Here is an 11278-nt window from a genome sequence, read left to right as displayed (position 1 = left end):
CGCACTAAGCTTCAGGTCTTCTCGGCCACGGTCATTCCCTCCCTTCTCTACGCTTGCGAAACGTGGACCCCCCTAATGGAACATCTTCGCCGGTTAGAAACATTTAGGCTGGCCTGCCTACGATCTATCCTGGGTTTAACCAGACTGGATTGTGTGAGGAGCTCACAAATCCTTGAAAGATCTGGGCAGGGTCCCATCGGTGAGCTCCTCCGGCAGGCAAGGCTGCGATGGCTGGGTCATGTAGCCCGCATGCCCAGCCACCGCATGCCGAAACAGCTTTTGTTTGGCCGGATTGAGGGGGCTAAATGGGCGCGGCACGGGCTAGAGAGGAGATGGAGTGATGTGGTACAGGAGGACGTGGAGCTGAGTGGACTTGCCGATGACTGGTACCAGCGGTGTCAAGATCGGCCTCTGTGGAGGAGGCTCGTGAAGGATGCTACTGGGCAGTTGGAGGCAGTCGCCCTCCAACAACAACGGAGGGCGGAGGAGCGACGCTCAGAACGAGCGGAGCGCCGGGTGGCTAAAGCACAGCGGGTTGGCACAGTAGGGGGCACAGGTGGTGCATCAGCCAGTCATCTCAGTCAGTCGACCCGTGGCACCTGGGTCTGCCCCGTGACCTGCCAGCGGGCGTTCGACACTTCACGTGGCCTCAGGGTGCACATAGCCTGGCACAAGCGTCGTGGTGACGTCACCGCCACTTAGTGGCGAATGGCGGTTGTTGTTGTTGTGTGTGAGTGGGTGAGTGAGTGTGGGTGAGTGTGTGAGTGAGTGTGTGAGTGTGTGTGTGAGTGTGTGAGTGAGTGTGGGTGAGTGTGGGTGAGTGTGGGTGAGTGTGTGTGAGTGTGGGTGAGTGTGGGTGAGTGTGTGAGTGTGTGAGTGTGGGTGAGTGTGTGAGTGGGTGAGTGAGCGAGTGGATGTGTGTGTGAGTGTGTGAATGAGTGTGTGAGTGAGTGTGTGAGTGAGTGTGGGTGAGTGTGTGAGTGAGTGGTTGAGTGTGTGAGTGTGGGTGAGTGTGTGAGTGTGTGTGTGTGAGTGTGTGAGTGTGGGTGAGTGTGGGTGAGTGTGGGTGAGTGTGTGAGTGAGTGTGGGTGAGTGTGTGAGTGGGTGAGTGAGCGAGTGGATGTGTGTGTGAGTGAGTGTGTGAATGAGTGTGTGAGTGAGTGAGTGGGTGAGTGAGCGAGTGAGTGGGTGAGTGTGTGAGTGTGAGTGAGTGTGTGAGTGAATGTGTGAGTGAGTGGGTGAGTGAGTGTGTGAGTGATTGTGCGAGTGAGTGTGTGTGTGAGTGAGTGTGTGTGTGAGTGTGTGAGTGTGTGTGTGAGTGTGTGAGTGATTGTGGAATCGAGTCGAGGACACACACGGAGGAACGCCTTCTAAACCAACTATCCGTCTGTGTTTGTAGTTTTATTGTGACCGGGATGCCAAGCGCCCCAACCACCACCGCCACCACTGTGCACAGCAGGTGACAACCCTGCAACATCACAAATCGTCATCCGCAGCTCCACCAACCAATGGCTGATGGCATCATCATCGTCGTCGTCGTCACTCTGGACCCATAGAAATACAGAGACACATGGAGACCCACAGAGACCCACAGAGATACATGGAGATGCATAGAGATACATAGAGACCCACAGAGATACACAGAGACCCACAGAGATACATAGAGATGCATAGAGACACATAGAGACACATGGAGACCCATAGAGACCCACAGAGATACATGGAGATGCATAGAGATACATAGAGACCCACAGAGATACATGGAGACACATAGAGACCCATAGAGACCCACAGAGACCCACAGAGATACAGAGACACATAGAGATACACAGAGACCCATAGAGATACATAGAGACCCATAGAGGCCCACAGAGACCCATAGAGACCCATAGAGACCCACAGAGACCCATAGAGATACATAGAGACCCATAGAGATACACAGAGACCCATAGAGACCCATAGAAATACATAGAGACCCATAGAGACCCAGAGACCCATAGAGACACATAGAGACATATATATAGAGACCCATTACGATACATACTCAGTACAGAAACACACCGGTTTACAATGTGAGTCCGGGTCTCTATGAGTGTCTGTGGGTCTCTATGAGTCTATGTGGGTCTCTACGAGTCTCTATGAGTCTATGTGGGTCTCTACGAGTCTCTATGAGTCTCTGTGGGTCTCTATGAGTCTCTGTGAGTCTCTGTGAGTCTCTGTGTGTCTGTGTGTCTCTGTGAGTCTCTGTGAGTCTCTGCGAGTCTCTGTTAGTCTCTGCAGGTCTCTATGAGTCTCTGTGGGTCTCTGAGTCTCTATGAGTCTCTGTGAGTCTCTGTGGGTCTGAGTCTCTATGAGTCTCTATGAGTATCTCTGAGTCTCTGTGAGTCTCTGTGGGTCTCTGTGGGTCTCTATGAGTCTCTGTGAGTCTCTGTGGGTCTCTGTGGGTCTCTGAGTCTCTGTGAGTCTCTATGAGTCTCTGTGAGTCTCTGAGTCTCTATGAGTCTTTGTGAGTCTCTGTGAGTCTCTGTGAGTCTCTACTAGTCGCTGTGGGTCTCTGTGAGTCTCTACGAGTCTCTGTGGGTCTCTGTGGGTCTCTATGAGTGTCTCTGAGAGTCTCTGTGGGTCTCTATGAGTGTCTCTGAGTCTCTGTGAGTCTCTGTGGGTCTCTGTGAGTCTCTATGAGTCTCTGTGGGTCTCTGTGGATCTCTGTGGGTCTCTGTGGGTCTCTATGAGTGTCTATGAGTGTCTATGAGTGTCTCTGAGTCTCTGTGAGTCTCTGCGGGTCTCTATGAGTGTCTCTGAGTCTCTACGAGTCTCTGAGTCTCTATGAGTGTCTCTGAGTCTCTGCGAGTCTCTGTGGGTCTCTGTGAGTCTCTGTGAGTCTCTGTGGGTCTCTATGAGTGTCTCTGAGTCTCTGTGAGTCTCTGTGGGTCTCTGTGAGTCTCTGAGTCTCTGTGAGTCTCTGTGGGTCTCTATGAGTGTCTCGGAGTCTCTACGAGTCTCTGTGGGTCTCTGAGAGTCTCTGAGTCTCTGTGGGTCTCTATGAGTCTCTATGAGTGTCTATGAGTCTCTGTGGGTCTCTATGAGTGTCTCTGTGGGTCTCTATGAGTCTCTATGAGTGTCTCTGAGTCTCTGTGAGTCTCTGTGGGTCTCTGTGGGTCTCTGTGAGTCTCTGTGAGTCTCTGTGGGTCTCTGTGAGTCTCTATGGGTCTCTGTGGGTCTCTATGAGTGTCTCTGAGTCTCTACGAGTCTCTGCGGGTCTCTATGAGTGTCTCTGTGGGTCTCTGTGGGTCTCTGTGAGTCTCTATGAGTGTCTCTGAGTCTCTACGAGTCTCTGTGGGTCTCTGTGGGTCTCTGAGTCTCTGAGTCTCTGTGGGTCTCTGTGGGTCTCTGTGAGTCTCTCTGAGTCTCTGTGAGTCTCTGAGTCTCTATGAGTGTCTCTGAGTCTCTGTGAGTCTCTGTGGGTCTCTGTGAGTCTCTGTGAGTCTCTGTGGGTCTCTATGAGTGTCTCTGAGTCTCTGTGAGTCTCTGTGGGTCTCTGTGAGTGTCTCTGAGTCTCTACGAGTCTCTGTGGGTCTCTATGAGTCTCTGAGTCTCTATGAGTGTCTCTGAGTCTCTGTGAGTCTCTGTGGGTCTCTGTGAGTCTCTGTGAGTCTCTGTGGGTCTCTATGAGTGTCTCTGAGTCTCTGTGAGTCTCTGTGGGTCTCTGTGAGTCTCTGAGTCTCTGTGAGTCTCTGTGGGTCTCTATGAGTGTCTCGGAGTCTCTACGAGTCTCTGTGGGTCTCTATGAGTCTCTATGAGTGTCTATGAGTCTCTGTGGGTCTCTATGAGTGTCTCTGTGGGTCTCTATGAGTCTCTATGAGTGTCTCTGAGTCTCTGTGAGTCTCTGTGGGTCTCTGTGGGTCTCTGTGAGTCTCTGTGGGTCTCTGTGGGTCTCTATGAGTGTCTCTGAGTCTCTGTGGGTCTCTGTGGGTCTCTATGAGTCTCTGTGGGTCTCTATGAGTGTCTCTGAGTCTCTGTGAGTCTCTATGAGTCTCTGTGGGTCTCTATGAGTGTCTCTGAGTCTCTACGAGTCTCTGCGGGTCTCTATGAGTGTCTCTGTGGGTCTCTGTGGGTCTCTGTGGGTCTCTATGAGTCTCTATGAGTGTCTCTGAGTCTCTGAGTCTCTGTGAGTCTCTGTGGGTCTCTATGAGTGTCTATGAGTGTCTCTGAGTCTCTACGAGTCTCTGTGGGTCTCTATGAGTGTCTCTGAGTCTCTACGAGTCTCTGTGGGTCTCTATGAGTGTCTCTGAGTCTCTACGAGTCTCTGTGAGTCTCTGTGGGTCTCTATGAGTGTCTCTGAGTCTCTGAGTCTCTGTGGGTCTCTGTGGGTCTCTATGAGTGTCTCTGAGTCTCTACGAGTCTCTGTGGGTCTCTATGAGTGTCTGCGGGTCTCTATGAGTGTCTCTGAGTCTCTACGAGTCTCTGTGGGTCTCTATGAGTGTCTCTGAGTCTCTGAGTCTCTGTGGGTCTCTGTGGGTCTCTATGAGTGTCTCCGAGTCTTTACGAGTCTCTGTGGGTCTCTATGAGTGTCTGCGGGTCTCTATGAGTGTCTCTGAGTCTCTACGAGTCTCTGTGGGTCTCTATGAGTGTCTCTGAGTCTCTACGAGTCTCTGTGGGTCTCTATGAGTGTCTCTGAGTCTCTACGAGTCTCTGTGGGTCTCTATGAGTGTCTCTGAGTCTCTACGAGTCTCTGTGGGTCTCTATGAGTGTCTCTGAGTCTCTACGAGTCTCTGTGGGTCTCTGTGAGTGTCTGAGTCTCTACGAGTCTCTGTGGGTCTCCATGAGAGTCTCTGAGTCTCTACGAGTCTCTGTGGGTCTCTGTGGGTCTCTATGAGTGTCTCTGAGTCTCTGTGAGTCTCTGTGAGTCTCTGTGAGTCTCTGAGTCTCTGAGGGTCTCTATGAGTCTCTGTGGGTCTCTATGAGTGTCTCTGAGTCTCTGTGAGTCTCTGTGGGTCTCTGCGGGTCTCTATGAGTGTCTCTGAGTCTCTACGAGTCTCTGTGGGTCTCTATGAGTCTCTGCGGGTCTCTATGAGTGTCTCTGAGTCTCTACGAGTCTCTGTGGGTCTCTATGAGTCTCTGTGGGTCTCTATGAGTGTCTCTGAGTCTCTACGAGTCTCTGTGGGTCTCTGTGAGTCTCTATGAGTCTCTGTGGGTCTCTATGAGTGTCTCTGAGTCTCTACGAGTCTCTGTGGGTCTCTATGAGTCTCTGCGGGTCTCTATGAGTGTCTCTGAGTCTCTACGAGTCTCTGTGGGTCTCTATGAGTCTCTGCGGGTCTCTTTGAGTGTCTCTGAGTCTCTACGAGTCTCTGTGGGTCTCTATGAGTCTCTGTGGGTCTCTATGAGTGTCTCTGAGTCTCTACGAGTCTCTGTGGGTCTCTGTGAGTCTCTATGAGTCTCTGTGGGTCTCTATGAGTGTCTCTGAGTCTCTACGAGTCTCTGTGGGTCTCTGTGGGTCTCTATGAGTGTCTCTGAGAGTCTCTGTGGGTCTCTATGAGTGTCTCTGAGTCTCTGTGAGTCTCTGTGGGTCTCTGTGAGTCTCTATGAGTCTCTGTGGGTCTCTGTGGATCTCTGTGGGTCTCTGTGGGTCTCTATGAGTGTCTATGAGTGTCTATGAGTGTCTCTGAGTCTCTGTGAGTCTCTGCGGGTCTCTATGAGTGTCTCTGAGTCTCTACGAGTCTCTGAGTCTCTATGAGTGTCTCTGAGTCTCTGCGAGTCTCTGTGGGTCTCTGTGAGTCTCTGTGAGTCTCTGTGGGTCTCTATGAGTGTCTCTGAGTCTCTGTGAGTCTCTGTGGGTCTCTGTGAGTCTCTGAGTCTCTGTGAGTCTCTGTGGGTCTCTATGAGTGTCTCGGAGTCTCTACGAGTCTCTGTGGGTCTCTGAGAGTCTCTGAGTCTCTGTGGGTCTCTATGAGTCTCTATGAGTGTCTATGAGTCTCTGTGGGTCTCTATGAGTGTCTCTGTGGGTCTCTATGAGTCTCTATGAGTGTCTCTGAGTCTCTGTGAGTCTCTGTGGGTCTCTGTGGGTCTCTGTGAGTCTCTGTGAGTCTCTGTGGGTCTCTGTGAGTCTCTATGGGTCTCTGTGGGTCTCTATGAGTGTCTCTGAGTCTCTACGAGTCTCTGCGGGTCTCTATGAGTGTCTCTGTGGGTCTCTGTGGGTCTCTGTGAGTCTCTATGAGTGTCTCTGAGTCTCTACGAGTCTCTGTGGGTCTCTGTGGGTCTCTGAGTCTCTGAGTCTCTGTGGGTCTCTGTGGGTCTCTGTGAGTCTCTCTGAGTCTCTGTGAGTCTCTCTGAGTCTCTGTGAGTCTCTGAGTCTCTATGAGTGTCTCTGAGTCTCTGTGAGTCTCTGTGGGTCTCTGTGAGTCTCTGTGAGTCTCTGTGGGTCTCTATGAGTGTCTCTGAGTCTCTGTGAGTCTCTGTGGGTCTCTGTGAGTGTCTCTGAGTCTCTACGAGTCTCTGTGGGTCTCTATGAGTCTCTGAGTCTCTATGAGTGTCTCTGAGTCTCTGTGAGTCTCTGTGGGTCTCTGTGAGTCTCTGTGAGTCTCTGTGGGTCTCTATGAGTGTCTCTGAGTCTCTGTGAGTCTCTGTGGGTCTCTGTGAGTCTCTGAGTCTCTGTGAGTCTCTGTGGGTCTCTATGAGTGTCTCGGAGTCTCTACGAGTCTCTGTGGGTCTCTATGAGTCTCTATGAGTGTCTATGAGTCTCTGTGGGTCTCTATGAGTGTCTCTGTGGGTCTCTATGAGTCTCTATGAGTGTCTCTGAGTCTCTGTGAGTCTCTGTGGGTCTCTGTGGGTCTCTGTGAGTCTCTGTGGGTCTCTGTGGGTCTCTATGAGTGTCTCTGAGTCTCTGTGGGTCTCTGTGGGTCTCTATGAGTCTCTGTGGGTCTCTATGAGTGTCTCTGAGTCTCTGTGAGTCTCTATGAGTCTCTGTGGGTCTCTATGAGTGTCTCTGAGTCTCTACGAGTCTCTGCGGGTCTCTATGAGTGTCTCTGTGGGTCTCTGTGGGTCTCTGTGGGTCTCTATGAGTCTCTATGAGTGTCTCTGAGTCTCTGAGTCTCTGTGAGTCTCTGTGGGTCTCTATGAGTGTCTATGAGTGTCTCTGAGTCTCTACGAGTCTCTGTGGGTCTCTATGAGTGTCTCTGAGTCTCTACGAGTCTCTGTGGGTCTCTATGAGTGTCTCTGAGTCTCTACGAGTCTCTGTGAGTCTCTGTGGGTCTCTATGAGTGTCTCTGAGTCTCTGAGTCTCTGTGGGTCTCTGTGGGTCTCTATGAGTGTCTCTGAGTCTCTACGAGTCTCTGTGGGTCTCTATGAGTGTCTGCGGGTCTCTATGAGTGTCTCTGAGTCTCTACGAGTCTCTGTGGGTCTCTATGAGTGTCTCTGAGTCTCTACGAGTCTCTGTGGGTCTCTATGAGTGTCTCTGAGTCTCTACGAGTCTCTGTGGGTCTCTATGAGTGTCTCTGAGTCTCTACGAGTCTCTGTGGGTCTCTGTGAGTGTCTGAGTCTCTACGAGTCTCTGTGGGTCTCCATGAGAGTCTCTGAGTCTCTACGAGTCTCTGTGGGTCTCTGTGGGTCTCTATGAGTGTCTCTGAGTCTCTGTGAGTCTCTGTGAGTCTCTGTGAGTCTCTGAGTCTCTGAGGGTCTCTATGAGTCTCTGTGGGTCTCTATGAGTGTCTCTGAGTCTCTGTGAGTCTCTGTGGGTCTCTGCGGGTCTCTATGAGTGTCTCTGAGTCTCTACGAGTCTCTGTGGGTCTCTATGAGTCTCTGCGGGTCTCTATGAGTGTCTCTGAGTCTCTACGAGTCTCTGTGGGTCTCTATGAGTCTCTGTGGGTCTCTATGAGTGTCTCTGAGTCTCTACGAGTCTCTGTGGGTCTCTGTGAGTCTCTATGAGTCTCTGTGGGTCTCTATGAGTGTCTCTGAGTCTCTACGAGTCTCTGTGGGTCTCTATGAGTCTCTGCGGGTCTCTATGAGTGTCTCTGAGTCTCTACGAGTCTCTGTGGGTCTCTATGAGTCTCTGCGGGTCTCTTTGAGTGTCTCTGAGTCTCTACGAGTCTCTGTGGGTCTCTATGAGTCTCTGTGGGTCTCTATGAGTGTCTCTGAGTCTCTACGAGTCTCTGTGGGTCTCTGTGAGTCTCTATGAGTCTCTGTGGGTCTCTATGAGTGTCTCTGAGTCTCTACGAGTCTCTGTGGGTCTCTATGAGTGTCTCTGAGTCTCTGAGTCTCTGTGAGTCTATGTGGGTCTCTATGAGTGTCTATGAGTGTCTCTGAGTCTCTACGAGTCTCTGTGGGTCTCTATGAGTGTCTCTGAGTCTCTACGAGTCTCTGAGTCTCTATGAGTCTCTATGGGTCTCTATGAGTGTCTCTGAGTCTCTACGAGTCTCTGTGGGTCTCTATGAGTGTCTCTGAGTCTCTACGAGTCTCTGAGTCTCTATGAGTCTCTATGAGTGTCTCTGAGTCTCTGTGGGTCTCTATGAGTGTCTATGAGTGTCTCTGAGTCTCTACGAGTCTCTGTGGGTCTCTATGAGTGTCTCTGAGTCTCTACGAGTCTCTGTGGGTCTCTATGAGTGTCTCTGAGTCTCTACGAGTCTCTGTGGGTCTCTATGAGTGTCTCTGAGTCTCTACGAGTCTCTGTGGGTCTCTGTGAGTCTCTGTGAGTCTCTGTGGGTCTCTATGAGTGTCTCTGAGTCTCTACGAGTCTCTGTGGGTCTCTATGAGTGTCTCTGAGTCTCTGAGTCTCTGTGAGTCTCTGTGGGTCTCTATGAGTGTCTATGAGTGTCTCTGAGTCTCTACGAGTCTCTGTGGGTCTCTATGAGTGTCTCTGAGTCTCTGAGTCTCTGTGGGTCTCTGTGGGTCTCTATGAGTGTCTCTGAGTCTCTGTGGGTCTCTGTGGGTCTCTATGAGTGTCTCTGAGTCTCTACGAGTCTCTGTGGGTCTCTGTGAGTCTCTACGAGTCTCTGTGGGTCTCTATGAGTGTCTCTGAGTCTCTACGAGTCTCTGTGAGTCTCTGAGTCTCTATGAGTCTCTGTGAGTCTCTGCGGGTCTCTATGAGTGTCTCTGAGTCTCTACGAGTCTCTGTGGGTCTCTATGAGTGTCTCTGAGTCTCTGTGGGTCTCTGTGGGTCTCTATGAGTGTCTCCGAGTCTCTACGAGTCTCTGTGGGTCTCTATGAGTGTCTGCGGGTCTCTATGAGTGTCTCTGAGTCTCTACGAGTCTCTGTGGGTCTCTATGAGTGTCTCTGAGTCTCTACGAGTCTCTGTGGGTCTCTGTGAGTCTCTGTGGGTCTCTGCGGGTCTCTATGAGTGTCTCTGAGTCTCTACGAGTCTCTGTGGGTCTCTATGAGTGTCTCTGAGTCTCTACGAGTCTCTGTGGGTCTCTATGAGTGTCTCTGAGTCTCTACGAGTCTCTGTGGGTCTCTGTGAGTCTCTGTGAGTCTCTGTGGGTCTCTGTGGGTCTCTATGAGTGTCTCTGAGTCTCTGTGAGTCTCTGAGTCTCTGTGGGTCTCTACGAGTCTCTGCGGGTCTCTATGAGTGTCTCTGAGTCTCTATGAGTGTCTCTGAGTCTCTGTGGGTCTCTGTGAGTCTCTGTGAGTCTCTGTGGGTCTCTGTGGGTCTCTATGAGTGTCTCTGAGTCTCTATGAGTCTCTGAGTCTCTGTGGGTCTCTGAGTCTCTGTGAGTTTCTGTGGGTCTCTGTGAGTCTCTGTGGGTCTCTATGAATGTCTCTATGAGTGTCTCTGAGTCTCTACGAGTCTCTGTGGGTCTCTATGAGTGTCTCTATGAGTGTCTCTGAGTCTCTACGAGTCTCTGTGGGTCTCTGTGGGTCTCTATGAGTGTCTCTGAGTCTCTACGAGTCTCTGCGGGTCTCTATGAGTGTCTCTGAGTCTCTACGAGTCTCTGTGGGTCTCTGTGGGTCTCTGTGGGTCTCTATGAGTGTCTGTGAGTCTCTACGAGTCTCTGTGGGTCTCTGAGTCTCTGTGAGTCTCTGTGGGTCTCTGTGGGTCTCTGTGGGTCTCTATGAGTGTCTCTGAGTCTCTACGAGTCTCTGTGGGTCTCTACGAGTGTCTCTATGAGTGTCTCTGAGTCTCTATGAGTGTCTGTGGGTCTCTATGAGTCTCTGTGGGTCTCTATGAGTGTCTCTATGAGTGTCTCTGAGTCTCTACGAGTCTCTTCTGGGTCTCTACGAATCCGGGTCCAGGCCGCAACGCTTCATCTCCACGGCGAGTGAGAAAAGGTAATGGTAGCATTCACACCTGCACACGCAGAGACACGCAGAGACACAGAGACATGCATTCACACCTGCACACGCAGAGACACGCAGAGACACGAACACGCAGAGACACGCAGAGACACGCACACGCAGAGACATGCAGAGACACAGAGACACGCAGAGACACGCAGAGACACGCAGAGACACACGGAGACACACACACAGAGACACGCAGAGACACGCACACGCACAGACACACAGAGACATGCAGAGACACAGAGACATGCAGAGACACAGAGACACACAGAGACACGCAGAGACACGCAGAGACACACGGAGACACACACATGCAGAGACATGCAGAGACACGCAGAGACAAGCACACGCAGAGACACACAGAGACAGAGACACGTAGAGACAGAGACACGCAGAGATACACAGAGACAGAGACACGCAGAGACACACATAGACAGAGACACGCAGAGACACATAGAGACACGCAGAGACACGCAGAGAGACACGCAGAGACACACAGAGACACGCAGAGACACACAGAGACACGTAGAGACACACAGAGACAGAGACACACACAGAGACACGCAGAGACAGAGACATGCAGACACACATAGAGACACGCACACGCAGAGACACGCAGAGACACACAGAGACAGAGACACACACAGACACACACAGAGACACACAGAGGCAGAGAAACACAGAGACACACAGAGACACACAGAGACAGAGACACACAGAGACACATAGAGACACACAGAGACAGAGACACACAGAGACACATAGAGACACAGAGACACACAGAGACAGATACACACAGAGACACATAGAGACACACAGAGACAGAGACACACAGAGACACACAGAGACAGAGACACACAGACACACAGAGACACATAGAGACACACAGAGACACACAGAGACACACAGAGACAGAGACACACAGAGATACACAGAGACACACAGAGACACACAGAGACACATAGAGACAGAGACACACAGAGACACATAGAGACACACAGAGACAGAG

The 11278-nt window shown here is 51.4% G+C and overlaps 1 protein-coding gene across 1 annotated transcript in view; it reads right to left on the bottom strand.

Annotated features, from left to right (window-relative positions):
* Window positions 1-1380: 1380 nt before the first annotated feature.
* Window positions 1381-11278, bottom strand: part of LOC116937740 (methylthioribulose-1-phosphate dehydratase) — a 30752-nt gene continuing 20854 nt past the window's right edge. The window contains exon 6 of the mRNA XM_076064648.1: window positions 1381-10276. Within this exon, the coding sequence (XP_075920763.1) occupies window positions 10204-10276 (73 nt within the window). The 3' untranslated portion in view covers window positions 1381-10203. The remainder of the gene's footprint in view (window positions 10277-11278) is intronic.

This window comes from Petromyzon marinus, unplaced genomic scaffold (assembly GCF_048934315.1).
Source record: "Petromyzon marinus isolate PM22_M1 ecotype Great Lakes invasive population unplaced genomic scaffold, UKy_Petmar_22M1.pri1.0 PM_Scaffold_574, whole genome shotgun sequence".
In the NCBI taxonomy this organism is placed as follows: Eukaryota; Metazoa; Chordata; class Hyperoartia; order Petromyzontiformes; family Petromyzontidae; genus Petromyzon; species Petromyzon marinus.
Note: the sequence above shows the minus strand (reverse complement) of the source record. Positions and strands in the feature narration are given on the sequence as shown.